General features: G+C 35.2%; 1 protein-coding gene across 1 annotated transcript in view; it reads left to right on the forward strand.

The window, feature by feature from the left end:
• Dhc98D (Dynein heavy chain at 89D) overlaps positions 1-18,403 on the forward strand; it is a 192,204-nt gene that overhangs the window by 121,865 nt on the left and 51,936 nt on the right. The window contains exons 37-44 of the mRNA XM_069822419.1: positions 1,329-1,550; positions 3,430-3,532; positions 3,883-4,063; positions 6,034-6,188; positions 7,616-7,834; positions 9,864-10,137; positions 12,616-12,779; positions 15,828-15,923. Coding sequence (XP_069678520.1) covers positions 1,329-1,550; positions 3,430-3,532; positions 3,883-4,063; positions 6,034-6,188; positions 7,616-7,834; positions 9,864-10,137; positions 12,616-12,779; positions 15,828-15,923 — 1,414 coding nt within the window. The remainder of the gene's footprint in view (positions 1-1,328; positions 1,551-3,429; positions 3,533-3,882; positions 4,064-6,033; positions 6,189-7,615; positions 7,835-9,863; positions 10,138-12,615; positions 12,780-15,827; positions 15,924-18,403) is intronic.

Below are 18,403 nucleotides of genomic sequence, written 5' to 3' on the forward strand. Positions count from 1 at the left end.
TTCCACCATGCACTAAACTTTCATCCTAGATTTGTCGATTGACACTAGTTTCATTGTTGCACGTTGTTTAGTTATTGGGTGTTAGTGATTTAAATTTATTTTGTATTCGTCACACATGATTTCACGATCTCTCACCCTATACTGATCTGAAACTAAGATGTAGGGGAGTAGTGGGTACAGTGAGACACAAAATATTAAGACATATGTATGCAAGTGATAATTCAAGTATTTTTAAAATCAAGTGCAATAGAAATAGACATTAAAACATGGAGTACAATAATACATAAACAAAAATTTTAATAGATAAAGGGCATAATATACAATACGTGTTTATAAAAAAAAATGCAAATGTCTCATTGTTCCCATTCAGGAGGGTACAGTGAGACACCACAGTGTCTATTAGCGGGCATTGAAATGATTTACATTTATTTCAAAAGAAAGGAAAGCTTGCTGTCTCTTTATCTTGACATGTTCTGTAGGCTTATTTAGTATCATTTTGATGTCTGACTTCGAAACAATTGAAACATCTGGAACATTTGGAAAAGTGAATTTTTCATGATATTTCGAACTTTTGCGAAAAAATGAAATGAATTTTTGGTGACAACAAAGCTTATAATTATAAGAATTTAATTTAATTCTTTGTTATTTTTTTACCTTTTCTTAAATGTTGTGAATAATTTTTTATTTATGAAACCATTAAAATATAATGTATCCATTATTTTAAGCTACAGTTCCTGAATTGGTTGCTAGTATGTTCATTTTTAATGTTAGTTACTAGTAAATGTAATATAATTACAGTTTGTTTTTGCACATCATTGGTACATAGGAACAGTGAGACGTCTCAGTGTACCCTTCAATGGCATGTCTCACTGTTCCCTTTACGCATAGTTCGTTTAAAAATGACGCCATCACTTCAAAATTAAAACAAGAAAGACGAAACTTTGCCAAACATAACCTCAAATACCATAGTATTAGGTAACAAAACATTCATATGTATATCTCATTTGTATATCCAATATAACCTTCATTAAATACAAGCCAAAATGTTACTTCTAGAGTGAAAAATTACGAATTACTTTTTCAGCACTCACCTTTATAACTAGCATAAAATCGAGTATTAAAATACTGTCACTTTACTCATGCAACATACAACGCCACTGTTACTAGCATTTCAACATCAAAATTTACCATCTAATAAAAAATGTCTCACTGTTCTCCCTGTCTTACTGCACCCACTTCTCCCCTATTTCTACGTAAAAAATAACTGAAAAGACATGTCCGTAGATAAGTGAAGACTCTTTGCAAACATTTTTCGTCTTATGATTTAGATGGACACAGGAGCTGGAGAATCTGCATGCCGAGAGAGAGCGACTGATTGGCGACTGTTTAATCTCGGCATCATTCCTCAGCTACACGGGGGCATTCAGCTGGGAGTTCCGGCGCGAAATGGTGTACGAAGACTGGTTGCCGGATCTGATTGGTCGAAATGTTCCTTTGACCTCTCCATACAGAATTATGGAGTCACTCACCAATGACGTGGAAGTAAGCAGGTAGGAAAACCACAAAATTAAAGATCTAAGAGAAATTAAGTTTTGTGAATTTTGGGAATATTTAATTAAGTTTGCACTACTTCGGAGAAGCAATGAGAAAAATAAACGTCAATCATTTTAAAATTAAAATGGAATAACGGAAAATACAGTAAACATTTTAAAGTTTTGCAGTATTTTTTTCACTATTTTCAAATGATAAAATACACAAATTTTCTCGAAATCCCTCCATATAACATAGAAAATCAAACCGGGTCATTACAGAAAGGATATGAGTCAAGATTTTTATGCGAAAATATACTTTCATTGAAACTTATAGTTTAAAGGTAGATCTACAATTTTGCAAACGAAGGGATTCAGTCACGAATTAGTACTCACAGTTTTACGGCTTGTAAATTTACAGCCCCTGCAGAAAAATCAATAATTTTAATGACTAGTGCCGTATCTGCTATGAATGGATGTATCAATGATGAAACAGAGCTAATGTTCCCGTCTTTAATTCTGTTTGCTTTAATTTCTTTATCTCTCTTCAACAATCGTATTAGTTCAGAACAAAGTTCCAGCTGTACGATAATTACAGATCCAAAACGATAAGCTATTATCCTATTCAAAAATCCATAAAATGTAATTCTCTTTTTTTCATATTCCCATTTTCTTTGCCAAAAAATAATATTCATTGCAGAAAGGTCATGAGTCAATTTTTTTTCTCAAAATCTAAGGTGTCAAATTTGAAATTACAGTACGCAGACTATTCCCACCGAGTATGTTTATTGATATTATTTTTGAAAAATATCAGTGTTACATAGTTAACCTTAGAAACAGTTGTTTGCTGTTCCTGAAAAGTTTTTGCTTTTTGTGGCCCATATCATTTCTAAAATTACCGATTCAATTAATATTTGGCAAAATTGTAATACAGGTTGAAACTGATATGTATGCTCATTGAAGGGGGCAATAGAATATGAAGAGTCCACTGCAAGAATGATGGATGTCATTTGGAATACATTTTGCAGGAGAAGCAATTGAAAGTCTGAAATGCTTAGCGCTCAGAGCTTAACTGTGATTTTTCGATCATTACTGGACAATGACTATCAGTGTTATTGCCATATAACTCTGTATGCACATTCTATATGTCTTAAGCCATGCATTGACAGTCTTGGTTCATTTTCGACAAGAAAGTGACATCCATCATTCTTGCAGTGGACTCTTCATATATTAAAATAAATAAAAAACCAAATATATTTAGTAATTAATTGCATGGTCAATTAGAAAAGTAGGCTGGAAGCCTGAGTATTTTGGCAACAGCGTGTCGCTGACTCCTACGAATACATGCACGAACTCAGGGATAAAAAGTAGTATTCCGTGCCTTAGTCACAGCAGTAAGGTTGCCAGATTTCCTAGTGGAAGAAAATAACGAGAGATGTTAATATTTTTATTCAATTTGCTATTAAATCGTCCATCTTATTTAAAAACTGCAAAGAGATAAATCATTCCATATCAGTCTCTCTAATGATAATAGTAAAAATCAGAATCGTACGGATAGTAGGCCTGCTTATCGAGTAAAGCAGTGTTAACATTTAAATCTGTGCTTCAGTGGCTGGTCATGATAATATCTTTGAAAAATATTGGAGTGCAAGAGGTCAAATGACTTTATTGTCAAACGCCTGGCATTAGAAAACAACAACAACATTTATATGAAAATTATTTTCACTTGAGAAAGATATTCATTTGGAACTATTATGTAGTACTAAAATTTTTTGTTGCACGCTCTCCAAAGGGATAAATCTGTTGAAATTTGTATAGTTATACTACTTCCACCCTGTATAGCATAACACTATTGCAATGCAACTGTAATCAATATCTAAGGCACAAACGGATATTACAGATGGACATCTGAAGGACTGCCTCCAGATGAGTTGTCTGTTCAGAATGGCATTTTGACCACACGGGCCAGTCGCTTTCCACTCTGCATAGATCCCCAGCAACAGGTAAGATGTAGCTAACAACAACACCTTCAGTTGCTTGTGCTAGAGCGCAAGGTGTCATTCCCTGAAGTCAGATTTGGGCCCCGTTAACCGGAGTAATTCCTGTGCTCGACAAGATCAGATGAAAATGAGGGAGAGCCCTTCCCGGTGTTCTTCCATTCCCTGATTTAATTTCGTTAACTGTCCACATTTAACCTTACTTTTCACAGTACTTCCTATCATAAAAATATGATTAGGAGGTAGCTGTAAGGAGTACATTAATTTTATACTGTGAATTTCAAATCACACAATATTTTTAATAGGTAATTCTCGTCACATTTCAAAATCCGCCCATGAATGTTCATCTTCCTCAGGCTCTGCACTGGATCAGGAAGAAGGAAGAAAAGCACAATCTGAAGACCATTACATTCAACGATCCTGATTTCCTTAAACATGTGGAGATGGCAATTAAGTATGGGTTTCCTGTACTGTTCCAAGACGTTGATGACTATATAGATCCTGTCATCGATAACGTTTTGGAGAAAAACATCAAGGGTAAGCAGAGAACTATTGTACCTTCCTAAGTACTTCAAGTATTCCTAGTTCATATTCGGAGCGACTTTATGTATAGCGTTGTATGAGTTAATTATAATATTATAAATTATGAGTGCATCCACCGTTTTCCTATTATGACACCGCTAATAACTTCTAATAGATTTTGATGTTTTCATGTTGTTGGTTTATTTATTTACTTATTTATTAATTTTACTTATTAAATTATTTACTTACTAGCTGAAAGCACTCGACGTTGCCCGGGTTGTAATTTTTACTTCTTTTCTAGCTAAACTGGGTTGTTAAAGTTTTCGGAAATCTCAGAAACCCAACTATAGACAACCAAACGAATTGTCTTTAGTGAGCCTTCCTGGTCCATAAGGATGAACCTTTACATAACGTTACTTACATGAATTAATGAACTTCTTAGCCAAATGTCTGAAAGGATTAACTCAATTTAAAACAGCTGTAGATCAGGCAACGAAAGAAAACATTTCATAACTTGTCTTACGTTCAAATGTTTCCAATTGGTATATGTGCTATATGTATATATAGCACAGAGTGGGCGGGTTCAATGACAAAGGGGCGGGGGCCAATCACAGAGTGGGTTAGGCCAATGGCAAAGTGGGCGGGGAGACTGACAAAGTGGGCGGGGCGAATTACAAATGGGGCGGGGCCAATAACAAAGTGGGCGGGGCCAATGAAAGAGTGGGCCGAACCAATGACAAAAAGGGTCGGGCCAATGACAGTAAACGGGGTCAATGACAGGGGGCGGGGCCAATCACAGAATGGAGGAAATGGCAAAGGGAGCGGGGCCAAAGACAGAGTGGGTGGGGCCAATCACCGATGGGGAAATTACAAAGTGGAGGGACCAATGACAAAGTGGGCGGGGCCAATGAAAGAGTGGGCGGGGTTAATGAAAGAATGGGCGGGACCAATGAAAGAGTGGGCGGAACCAATGACAAAGAGGGTCGGGCCAATGACATTAAACGGGGTCAATGACAGAGGGGCGGGGCAATCACAGAGTGGGGGAATTGACAAAGGGGACGGGGCCAAAGACAGTGGGTGGGGCCAATTACAAAGGGGGCGGGGCCAGTGGCAAAGTGGGCGGGGCCAATCACCGATTGGGGAATTACAAAGTGGAGGGACCAATGACAAAGTGGGCGGGGCCAATTACAAAGGGGGTGGGGCCAATGTCAAAGTGGGCGGGGTCAATGGCAAATTGGGCGGGGCCAATCACCGATGGGGAAAGTACAAAGTGGAGGGACCAATGACAAAGTGGGCGGGCTAATGACAAAGTGCGCAGGGCCAATGAAAGAGTGGGCGGGCCCATTCACATATTTGGCGGGGCAATGACAAAGTGGGCGGAGCCAAAGACAGCGTGGCGTGGGCAATGACATTTATTTATTTACTCATTTATTTATTTATTTATTTATTCATTTAATTATATATTTATTTACACATTTATTTATTTACACATTTATTTAATTTACCTATTTATTTACTCATTTATTCATTTAGTTACTCATTTATTTATTTACTCATTTATTTATTTATCCATTTATTTATTTACTCATTTATTTTCCTTTTATTTATTTACTCATTCATTTATTTACCCATTTATTTATTAACTCATTTATTTACTTATTTACCCATTCATTTATATACTCATTTATTTATTTATTTACTAATTTACTCATTTATTCACTAATTTACTTATTTATTTATTTATTTACTCAATTACATATTTACTCATTTGCTTATTTAGGCTACTAATTTATTTATTTACTCATTATTTAATTGATTATTTAATTAATTTACTTATTTATTTATTTACTTTTCGTACATTTATTTTTTTGGTATCTGTCTCACCTCCCTCCGGTAAACTATAAATCCCCCTGGGAAAATGTCTGAATTCAACACTGTCCCAACAGCAGTAAAATACACATGTTCGAAACGAATTTTCTTTTCAGTTCAAGGCGGACGCGCGTTCATAGTTCTGGGAGACAAGGAAGTGGATTATGATCCGAATTTCCGGATGTACTTGACAACCAAGCTGTCGAACCCTGCTTTCAACCCGGCTGTGTACGCCAAAGCTACAGTCATCAATTACACTGTCACAGTTTCGGTAAGTCTGTCATATCAAAATTGCTTAATCCAATGTAAATATCACTTCTGATGTTCATATTTCATAGATACTTTCCCTTATATAAGCTTTTACATCTTTTAGATGCACTAAAATACTCTAGTTACGGGAGTGTCCCAAAGTTTATTGGAAACCCTATAGGCCAATAGGGAGATATTAGTTACTAATAGTTAGACAGTGGATACGGGATGACTTATTGTTGAATGTAAGTGCACATTTACTATATGTTACATTTTTTTCATTCAGACCATTGGCTGAACAGGTTTTAAACGTAAACAGACGACGTCAACATGCTACTGTATCTCCGTACAGTCAGAAGGAAAAGAAAAATAACGTACTGTAGTACATACCTTGAAAGGTTCAGTCCTCGTCATCATCGATGAAATTACCAGCGTTGCAGTAAACGACGATATATTCTCGTAAGTTGTCGAAGCTGAATCGTCTTCGCCTATCGCTTAAACAGTTTTTGTATCGAGAGAATTTCTGAAGAAAACCTCTAAAATGGGGATCACTCAATTTCTTTAGAGGAATATTTGTACTGAGCATCATGTTGCACGTGGCGTTAGACCCGCACAACTAAATGATGATGATGATGATGATGATGATGATGATGATGATGTAGATGGTTCCTCAGATTTAATTTCAACGCATTTCCTGTGTGATGTACTGATGCAATGTTTCTCTATAGCCTGAGTTGTTCTGGTTTTTATTTCAATTGTACATACATTACGCACGATACTGTCTTCGTTAATACATAAAATGTCATTCTCATAATATAAATCTTTGAGATTCATACTGTTTTTCGTACCGTAAGTAATATTCTATAAAGCCAAACCTATTTCTCAATTTTTTAACTATAGAGGTGATATTGTTGATCAGTATTACTTGGAAATATAATATGAAACCACGGTTTCCTTGACCCCTAAATAAATTCCAGCGGCTCCAATGTTTACAAAAGAACTTCACAAGTAAATGTATGTCACATTCGTGTGTGTGTGTGCATCTTGGTAGACATTCTTTATGCTACTTTGCACAAAAATATTTAAATGACTACTGCTGGCTATAGTGCGGAATAGGAACAGGTTTTTGACAGCTGTGGTAGAACATTCGGAAGAGAAATAATTGTTTCTTTGTGTGGCTGGAATCGTTCTTGTAGAGTTCCGATGAAATCATCCAGGTAAGAAAATTTATGAAATTGGTCAACTTACTCATAATTCTCTATTTTAATAGAAATTTAATTTTCGGAGAGTCCAGGACCCCCTTACTCCCATCTGTATACACTTCTGAATCACCTGCAGTGCTCATATTACAATATAGTTGCTCATTTTCAACTACGTCAGTGAAAAAAAGAAATGCCACGTGAATAAAGTTAAAAATATGGTATATAATAATTATTTTATTGTGCATAGGGCTTAGAAGATCAGCTGCTGAGTGTGGTGGTGCGCAACGAGAGATCGGACCTCGAAGAGCAAAGGGAAAACCTAATAGAAGAGACATTCCAGAATAAGAATCTGCTGAAAGACCTAGAGGACTCCCTGTTGAGAGAACTGTCGACCACCACTGGGAACATGTTAGATAATACGGAGTTAGTTACGACGTTAGAGGAAACAAAGTCCAAAGCTGCCGAGGTAAATTACACTCTTAAAGATAATTAGAAAAATGTGACAGGGGTTCACAGAATTCCGATCATTGCATGAACACGTGTTTGTTTTATTGTTTTGTGTTTCGTTGTTATATTTTGATCATGGCGTCATTATAAATGTAATATTGAATACAAAACTTCTATAACTTCTATAGTCTAAACCGAAGTAATAAAACAACAGTTTAGAAATCTGAACATGTATATGTCCGAGAAAATGTCATCAGAATACTGTATTCAAATAAATAAATAAATAAATAAATTAATTAATTAATTAATTAATAATAAATAAATAAGTCAGTCAGTCAGTAAGTAAGTAAATAAATAAATAAGGACAGAAAAGAGTGAAGGAAGGAAGAAAGAAATAAAGAAAGAAGGAAAGAAAGAACCGAATAAAGAAAAAAGAGAAATGAATATATAAATAAAGAAGGAAATAGAGAAATAAATAAGTAAATAAATAGAGAAACGAATAAAGAAAAAAGAAACAAAGAAATAAAGAAATGAAAGAATAAAGAAAGAACTGAATAAAGAAAGAAATGAATGAATGAATGAATGAATGAATGAATGAATGAATGAATGAATGAATGAATGAATGAATGAATGAATGAATGAATGAGTAAGTAAGTAAGTAAGTAAGTAAGTAAATAAATAAGGACAGAAATTAATAAAGGAAGGAAGAAAGAAATAAAGAAAGAAGGAAAGAAAGAACCGAATAAAGAAAAACGAGAAATGAATGAATGAATGAATAAATAGATAAATAAATAAAGTAGGAAACAGAGAAATAAATAAGCAAATACATAGAGAAACGAATAAAGAAAAAAAGAAATGAATAAAGAAAGAAAGAAAGAAATGAATAAAGAAAGAAAGGAATGAATGTATAAATAAATAAACAAAGAAATAAAGACATAAAGAAAGAAAGAAAGAAATGAAGAAATAAAATAAGTAAATAAATAAATAAAGGAAATATATACATAAATAATATAGAAAGAAATATAGAAAGAAGCAAAGAAATAAAAAATTAAGAAATAAAGAACGACATAAAGAAAGAATTAAATAGAAACATACATACTTATTAAAATAAACATTTAAGTAAACATTTAAACAAATAAATAAATATTTAAATAAATATATAAATAAATATTTAAATAGATAGGTAAATATTTAAACATTTATAAATAGATAAGCGATCTACTGTACAATTAATCTATGTTAGATATAAACTGTATTGCCGCATAACTATTTTAACACCGCGATGTAGCCACCGGCGTAGCTCATTCCGCAGAGACTCTTGCTTTCTGAACCGGAGCTGCGATCGGGCGTGGGTTCGATTTTCCAACGGTTAGGGGAATATCAGGTAATCTATGGCGAATCCCCAGCCTCAATTCGCCAAATACAATCTCGCTATCACCAATTTCATCGACGCTAAATAACCCAGTAATTTATGTGAAGTATATTAATTTTTTGGTGCTACAAAATTCTCTGTTGTTGGTTGTTTAGTCAACTGTCAGAAGACAGGTCTGAACCTCACAAGTGTTAACACGAAGGCACCACTTATGAGGCAACTAGGCCAGGAGATAATGGGGTAGGATGGCCAGTTCCTTTCTCCCTCCATTATATACATTGCCGATTAGCTATATATTAGCCTACACTAGTCAGACTTCAGATGTATATAAACAATGATTGTTCTTCCTATGATATACGAGTATATCGTCAAGTGAGATGTACTGCCTGATAATAGATGTACATATCAGCCAAAACCTCAATCAGAGGATAAATTCTCTGTTATGGTTTTTGTTAATGACGAATAAAAGATCACAAAAGGAAAGAACCAAAGGAAAAAGATTCGAACCGATGCTGTGGATGAGCCTCGGCGTAGCTCAGCAGTAGAGCACCAAGTGCGTTAGGGTTCGATCTCCGACGCCGGAGCGAATTTTTCTCCGTCATTAACAAACCCAGTAGTTGATACAGCATCGTTAAGTAACAAAAAAAACACTGCAATGTTCTCGCTATGTCATCAGGTGAAGACGAAGCTGGAGTTGGCCGTCTCCACCGCCAAAGACATCGACAAGCTCAGAGACGGCTACAGGCCCGTCGCGAAGAGGGGAGCCATTTTGTTCTTCGTGCTCTCGGATATGGCAGGAGTGAACTCCATGTACCAGTACTCGCTGTCCGCCTACATGGGGGTGTTCGTGTACTCCCTGCGCAAGTCGCTGCCCGACACCATTCTTAAGAAACGCCTCGTCAACATCATCAACACGCTCACCAAAAACGTCTACGATTACGGATGTACAGGTCAGCTCTATTCTATACCCTTCTCTCTTGATTCCTCTATTTTCTTTCTTCTTATTCATCTTCCACGTCCTTTTTCTCATAAAGTCTGGGCACAAGAAGAAAAGGGTATACATTTCTTTTCGAAAAACTTACTGTAATGGTAATTAACAATAAGACGTGTACTGTAATGGGTATAGTTTTATGTTATGAAGAATGGTTTCCCTAGCAACAAATTTCATCATCATCATCTTCATCACGGCATAAGCCTTGTGGCTCGTTCGGTCTTCAAGAAAACTGATCCGACCATCTCATCCGTGGCCTGCCGACATTTCTTCTACCTACAGGTTTATACTTATTTATTATTTGTGGTATACGATATTCATCCATTCTTTGTATATGATCTTGCCATCTTTGTCTATATTCAATGATTGTTTCATTTAGACTCTGAATTTCCAATTATTTTCTAATATCTTCATTTCTCTTTTTGTCTATGATTTTATAACCTGCCACCTGTCTAAAAAATTTCATCTCAGCAGCCTCTATTTTCTTCTGTTGTGAGATAGTCAAGACCCAACTTTCACACCCATAAAGCAAGGTTGGGATCGCCATTACTTTGTAAAGTTTTAACAGTGTTGCACTATTACAATTTTTAAAAGTTCTTTTTATTGTACCACATAGTGCTTGGAATTTGTTTAATTTATTTTGCACATCTCTGTTACCGGTGTATGACACAATGTAACCAAGATAATTAAAATCACTTTGTTGTTGAATGGGCTTATTATTTATGCAAATTTTTGCTCTTAACAGATCTCTTCCTTTAAGAGCCATTATTTTCGTTTTTTCATATGAGATTTGAAGATTATATTCACTTGTAATACTATTTAATTCATGTATGGCTCTTTGTAAATTATCTTTCGAATCTGCAATTAAGATCTGGTCGTCAGCAAACAACAGTGTATCAATGTTTCTCCCTTTTATTTTAAAATGTGTTTCAAGCATAGTCTACCATCGTATATATATATATATTAAATAGGGTAGGCGATAGTGGACACCCCTGTCGTACTCCTAATTAATCTCTACTAAATTATTCTCTTCTATGGATTTCTCCAATTTAAACTTCGTATTTGTATACATACTTTGCATAGAATTGGAATATATCAGTCCCTTAACTGTCCATTGTGCAACTCAAACCAAGAAATGGATTCGGAACACCTCAAAATCTGTGCTTCAGTGGCTGGTCATGATAATATCTTTGAAAAATATTGGAGTGCAAGAGGTCAAATGACTTTATTGTCAAACGCCTGGCATTAGAAAACAACAACAACATACTTTGTATTGACCAGCCTCATGGTCTAGTGGTCAGAGCTTCTGGCTATAGTTCATGAGGTCCCGGGTTCGAATTTTTCCTTAAAGGGGATTATTCCTGTGTTCGTCCATGGTCTGGAATTTAGGTTAAGTTTAGATTTAAGACCTCTCCTGGCACCACATTATCATAATCATCCTATCACATCATCGGGGTAATGTAACTCCGCCTTCCAGGCGCCCCAACCTCAGAAGTGAGTTACAACTAAGCCACGGCCAGGAGAGAAGACCAGAAATGTCGAAAAGACAACCTGGTGGCATTGGATAAAAAAAAAACATACTTTGTATTACTCTTACAAGATGTTGAGGAAAACCGTTTTTAATCATTATTTCCCATAGCAAATTTCTTTTAACTTTATCACATTTAGTTCGATCTCCCTTTTTAAAAATCGGGCATATCAATGCAATATTCCATTCTTCTGGTAAATGTCCATTTTTACAACACATATTAATGAAGTTCAAAAGCCTCGTTTGGAATTTAATCGACGCATATTTAAATAGCAACAAATTTCTGTGTGGGAATTCTAACTTTCAAGGCCTAACAACAATTGCTATTAAATACAACAAAAATACGATCATACAAAAAAAGTTTTTCATTCACTGCAGGGGCTGTGAATAAAGCCATTGTTTAGGTTGCTAACGAAGATGAAATGAAGACCAGTTTAGATACCAGTCATGGATAAAATATACCGTATTATCCCTTTTCTTAAACTTACAGTGCCAATAATTGTGCATTTTCTGGATTCACAGCGCCTTTTCTTCATATTTAATTGCTTTGTTTGCCTGCCTATTTTAATATTATAATAGCACGTAAAGACTGGTTCACAATAAACCGGAAACGGATACAACGAGAACGAAAATAATGTTAAAATATATGCATTTAAATGTGAGCATTTAAATGTGAAGTTAACTGTGAATGCTCGCATTTAAATACATTTATTTTAACAATATTTCCGTTCTCGTTCTCGCTTCCGTTTCCGGTTTATTGTGAACCAACCTTAAGTTTTAATCCGGCGAAGCGCCGTGTGTCCGTGGATGCAAGCAACGGCTGTAGCTTGGAGGAACCTGCCGCTAGGTGGTCAACAGAAACACCGGGAAAGTTTCTCTGGGACTCACTGTATTATGGTTTGTCTTCAGGCATGTTCGAGAAGCACAAGCTGCTGTACTCGTTCCAGATTACCATGAAGCTGGAACAGAGCCGTGGGGTTGTGCTCCAGGAGGAACTAGACTTCTTCATCAAGGGGAGCGTCTCCCTGGTCAAGTCGGAGAGGCAGTGCCCGGCCAAGTGGATAACGCCCAACGTGAGTTTCATCCAGATTCCTTCAATCAAATCGCCAAATTGCGAGAGAAAGTTTTCAACACATTTTGTTTCCCCTAATATTAAGGAGAGATCGGACGCTCTTTATTGCCAATGTTAAATTAATCATCTTAATACCTTAATCTCAAAAAGTGGTACGGTATAGATATCTCCATGAAAAGTCACTATTTTCTCTCTATTATCATAAAGGTGTTGAGCTCTTGTTTAGAAAGTGTGCTTTGAGGAAATAATTAGTTTTCATTTTTTGTAACAGACTACTATAAAAGAAATAAAATTATATCGATATTTAAGCAGAACAAAGTTTTTATACAAATGACTTGAAACTAGAGTTCAGCATCAATGAAATAATGTAGATAAGCTATAGAAATTTCATGGTTTTTAGCTGAGGAAAAGGTTTCTATGTTGTGAATTTTTAACTTCCCAGAAAATGAGCGACAAAGTAAACATTAGAAGAACTTACATTTTCAAAAACACGTGGTACTAAATATAATATTTTGAACATGTACAACAAAGTCTGCCATTAAAGTTATAAACAGTACTGCCAACTTAGGACAAAAAAACATTCCGCTACAAAACACGTCACACCACAACCTTTTGTGCCAAATAGTTCCAGAGATATTTCTATTATTATGTAATAGTGCGAGATGAGACAAAAAGTAATTAGACACATAAAACGTATTACGTAATTAAAAACACTTATAATTAACATTTTAAAAATAAATTACATACATAATTACGTAGAAAAGTCCACATAATCATTTGGAATAAAAAACAAATTTTGAATGTTTTTCCTAAATTTGACCTCGATCTGACTTTAATTTGTCTCACCTCTGCAATGGCAACAGTTTATTTAACGATACTGCCTGAACTTGGCGATTATGTGTAATTTATATTTGGACTGTCTACCGGTGTCACCTGCCCCTTATTTATACGAAGTTATACAATCCTGCACATTCATGGCTCATTCACAATGAAAATTAAACATAACCGTAACATAAACACAGAAGTTTGCGCCCAGGCTACCAAATGGGATCATTCACAAAGATTCACATAAGCATTAACATAAACATTACCGTAAGACGTTAACATGAAAGTTTACAAACTCCAAACTTTCATTCTTACGCTTACGTGATTTTCAAACAGAACACAAACGTGGAGCGCTGAAGCATACGACAGAATATGAGGAAATGGCGTCGTTGTTATGTTTCCATGGTTACCAAGTATGTTTGCTGTTATGTTTATGTTCCCATCGTGAATGATGGTATCGCTTCTTGATTTTACTGTAATGTTAAGTTAACGCTTAGGTTATGTTTAATTTTAATTGTGAATGAGCCTTCACAGTCAATTCTGTAAACACAGTAGCCTATTCGTAATCGTATCTCGAATGCAAAAGGCAGCAGTATGCCTGTCATACTAGATCAGGGAATTAAGACGTGCAGCTAATAATGTTTGCAGGTTCGGGTCTTACATTATGTAGGTATATTACTTACTGCTCTTGTTCCAAGTGGGAACCCCGGAATATTCCTCATACGCGTATTTCATCCTCATAGATTCTACGTCAGCGGTGTCGTAAATTTGCTGTAAAACAAGGTCAGCAATTCGGCATGTGTTATAAAATTGTTGTGCTTTCAATACTAATGAATGAATGAATGAATGAATGAATGAATGAATAAATAAATATATATAATATAAATAATAAAATAAATAAATAATAAAATAAATAAATAATAAATAATAATAAAATAAAATAAATAATTAAATAAAAAATAAACTGACGATATGACTAACGACCGAATGAATGAATGAATGAATGGACAGACAGACAGACAGATAAACAAATAAATAAATAATACAGTAAAAAATCATAATATTGTATAACGTCGGAAGAAGGGAACAAAGGCGTGACGTTTTGTAGTAAAGACCCACTTAAAACTAAGATAGTTTTGAAGAACAGGTAATAGTACAAGTAACAAGTTTTAAACGTTTGCAGTGTCACTTATTACCCTTCTGTGAAATACATATTAGTCATAAAATTGAGAATTGTAATCAAATGTGTGGAAAAATAGAAATAAATTTGAAAAAGTAAAATAAAAAAATAGCCACTATGATTATAATTGTGTAAGGCAATGGCAATGGCTTGTGGGTTCTATAGGAGCGAGAACTGGACGTTTACAAGGAAAGAAGAAAGTAAGATCCAAACTCATGAAATGAGATATCTCAAATCTCAGATCCATCGCAGGAATAACAAGATTAGGTCTCATCCTAAATTATAAAATCAGGGAAACACTAATGGCCGTGTTCATAGACATTTTTAGCGCGGGCTTTCGGTGGATGATCAGCGTTTTTCTTATTCATAAACCAGTGTTAGCGATAGGATATGATTTGAATTCTGTACAAGTAACAAGTGGATAGCCGGGGCTAGCTTAGTACGCTCGTAGCGCGTGCTGCGAAATGTCTATGAATAGCACCCTTTGCGTTCATAATCTAAATGACGCAATACGAAGGTGGCTACAGAAGCACACCTTCTCACCATCTAGTAAAATTTACCGAAAATATGGGAGCTTTACCAATTATCAGAACTATTTTTATGGTTTCCACTCAGAACTATCTTTATGAATTTTAAACAATGCAGTTTCGAATATAAAATGCCGTTCTGATCAGTTTTACTGTAAGCATTTTCTAAATACTTCCCCTCATTTTTATTTTACTTGGTTATTTAACGACGCTGATCAACTACGAGGTTATTTAGCGTCGATGGGATTGATGATAGCGAGATGATATTTGGCGAGATGAGGCCGAGCATTCGCCAGAAATTACCTGAAATTTGCCTTATGGTTGGATGAAACCTCGGAAAAAACCCAACAAGGTAATCAGCCCAAGCGGGAATCGAACCCGCGTCCGAACGCAACTCCGGATCGGCAGGCAAGCGCCTTAGCCTACTGAGCTACGCCGGTGGCTTCCCCGCATTTTTCTTAATAAGTTAGTTACAAATAAACTAAACATGTTAATTTTTCTACATTTACTTTTCTAGGGATGGGAAGACATAATAAAACTCTCCACAGATTTCCCGCAGCAGTTTGACCATCTTCCAGACGATATTCAACTCCACGTTGATATGTGGAAAGAGGTAAGACGATTCTAAATTAAATGCTTCAATATTCTTTATCTACCAACAAAAGCTACTAGGCCTATTACAAGTATAATGAAAAATATGTAAGTTCAATCATAAGATTTCTCTCTTTGCAAATATTTACGCATCAAACCACCAAGCAACACACTTCTACAAATAGGGACATACACACACAAATTATCTACATATATAGCTCTCGTTAACTATGTCTACACATAGCAAACTACCCATGACCACCATTTATAGCACGCATTAATCCAGATAGAATATCATATGTAAATCCAGGCATATACATACTACATCACACAGCAAATTCCACAAGCATATAATTTTCGATAATGATCAATTGACAACATAAAGCACAAGATTTATTAATTGCAACATTGTATTAATAATAACTGATCATCTAGTAATTTTAAAACATTTTATTCTTCGTAAATTTTAAATCCATGACATCTTGTTACTTTTATTTATAATCATATTTTAATTAAAGTTTTTAACATCGCTGTTACCTGCATAATTTAACTACTTATCATTTACCATGTATATATACTTGTAACATGAGTTATATGTATACGCAACTATTTTTCGATTCCTTCGAGCTCACACTGTATTGAAATTAGTTCTAACAAACTTTACTTATAACTCCATACATAAAACTCATGAAGATCCATTTGCCATATATATTATATTGTTCATTTGTCAATTTACTCAAGTTCCAGATCACGTATTTTATTATATCTGATGATGCCCAATAAGGCGAAAACGTTTAGGGTAAACTAGGGTCTGTTGAACAGTCGGGCATGTTGGACACTCCGTACTTTAACGTGTTACTACGCCACTTATGGGCACCACATTCAGCTAGAAGTCAATGACGGAAGTAGCCCCACTCGTGGCTACTTCCGTCATTGACTTCTAGCTGAATGTGGTGCCCATAAGTGGCGTAGTAACACGTTAAAGTACGGAGTATCCAACATGCCCGACTGTCCAACAGACCCTAGTTTACCCTATATATTTTATACCTTCATAGCAAATAAATATTTGCAAAGAGATAAGTCTTATGATTGAACTTACATATTTTTCATTATATTACTAGACTTATCTGAACACAAAAATGAATTGCAAATTACTATTACAAGTAGGCCTATATTAAACGAATTACCAGCTTTAAGTCCATTCATCCACTCAAAGGTAAGTTAATTATGAACTGATGAACTGAGAATGGCTAGATAAGTAAAATTACTAGATGAAACCTTCATCATAACCGATCTTCCCTTGAAGTATCTCACAGATCACACGATCTTTATTACATGGTCCGGAAGAGTAGGCCTAATGGACGATTATAAATAGTTGCTTATTGGCTCAACAATTAATTTTCTTTTCAAATTGACATATATTAGATCATGAAGTAATTAGTCTCTCATTTATTTCTGCAAAAGGATGTCAATGGAAATGTGCTTCGTCAGATATTCACAAAGTGTCAATAAAGTATTCATCTTCATCCATACGATTTAAAATCTCCTCACAAAACGTCCTCAGTTGAGAATATCGCGATGTACCGCCTGAATGTTGTATGCATGAAAATGTAAGTCGCATGAGAAGATGAGACAGGATCATGGCGCATAAATTAAAATGACGAAATTAACGCCTAGTAGCCCCATACTGTTGTTATTCTTGCAAAGCGTTTAATTGCAAAAGCACATTGTGAACCGCTCCACATTTCCATGATGACTAAATTATATTATATTATGTAGTAGTAAAAGAATGTGCGCGCGGTTTGTCGCCCCCTAACTGTGTTGTGAGAGATATACGTTCCTTAAAATCGCCCTTCCTCTGCCGGTCCCTGTAGGTATATCTGTACAAAGATACCACCTACAATACCTGAATATTTAAGTTCTAAGACACAAATGTACTGTATTTGACGTATTCTACATAAGAATATGTGCCCTCAAAAATGTTGATTAAATGCTATGACAAACTGTAATAAGGATGTAAAAAGAAACAAAAAATTATTTACAATGACAGTAGCCTATGTCTTCATTTACTTTCATTGCTTTAATTTCTTTCAACATTTATATTGTTTTAAAACACAAAAAATATTATTATGACCATAATTATGAAGATAACATGACCGTATTAAAATATTAAATCGTTTCAAGTTATTGTAGCCTTAACTACACAGGGTGTTTCAGGAGGAATAGTAAATATTTTAGGGGGTTGACAGTATGGTTTTGAGTAAAAAAGTTCATATAAACATGTGTCCAATTTTTATTGGGTACAGAGATACAGCTGTAAGAATGTAACCCAAGAAGGTGTTAAGCAAAGGCAAATGATTACGTTCAATCGCCGAGTAATCCCATTCTTACTCTTCACTGAAGAAGCCACTTTCACTCGTGACGGTATCAATAATACTCTTAACTCACATCAGTGGTCCGAAGAAAACCCACATGCCATTGTGGAAACACATTTTCAAGAAC

Source organism: Periplaneta americana, chromosome 3 (genome assembly GCF_040183065.1).
Source record: "Periplaneta americana isolate PAMFEO1 chromosome 3, P.americana_PAMFEO1_priV1, whole genome shotgun sequence".
NCBI classification, from domain to species: Eukaryota; Metazoa; Arthropoda; class Insecta; order Blattodea; family Blattidae; genus Periplaneta; species Periplaneta americana.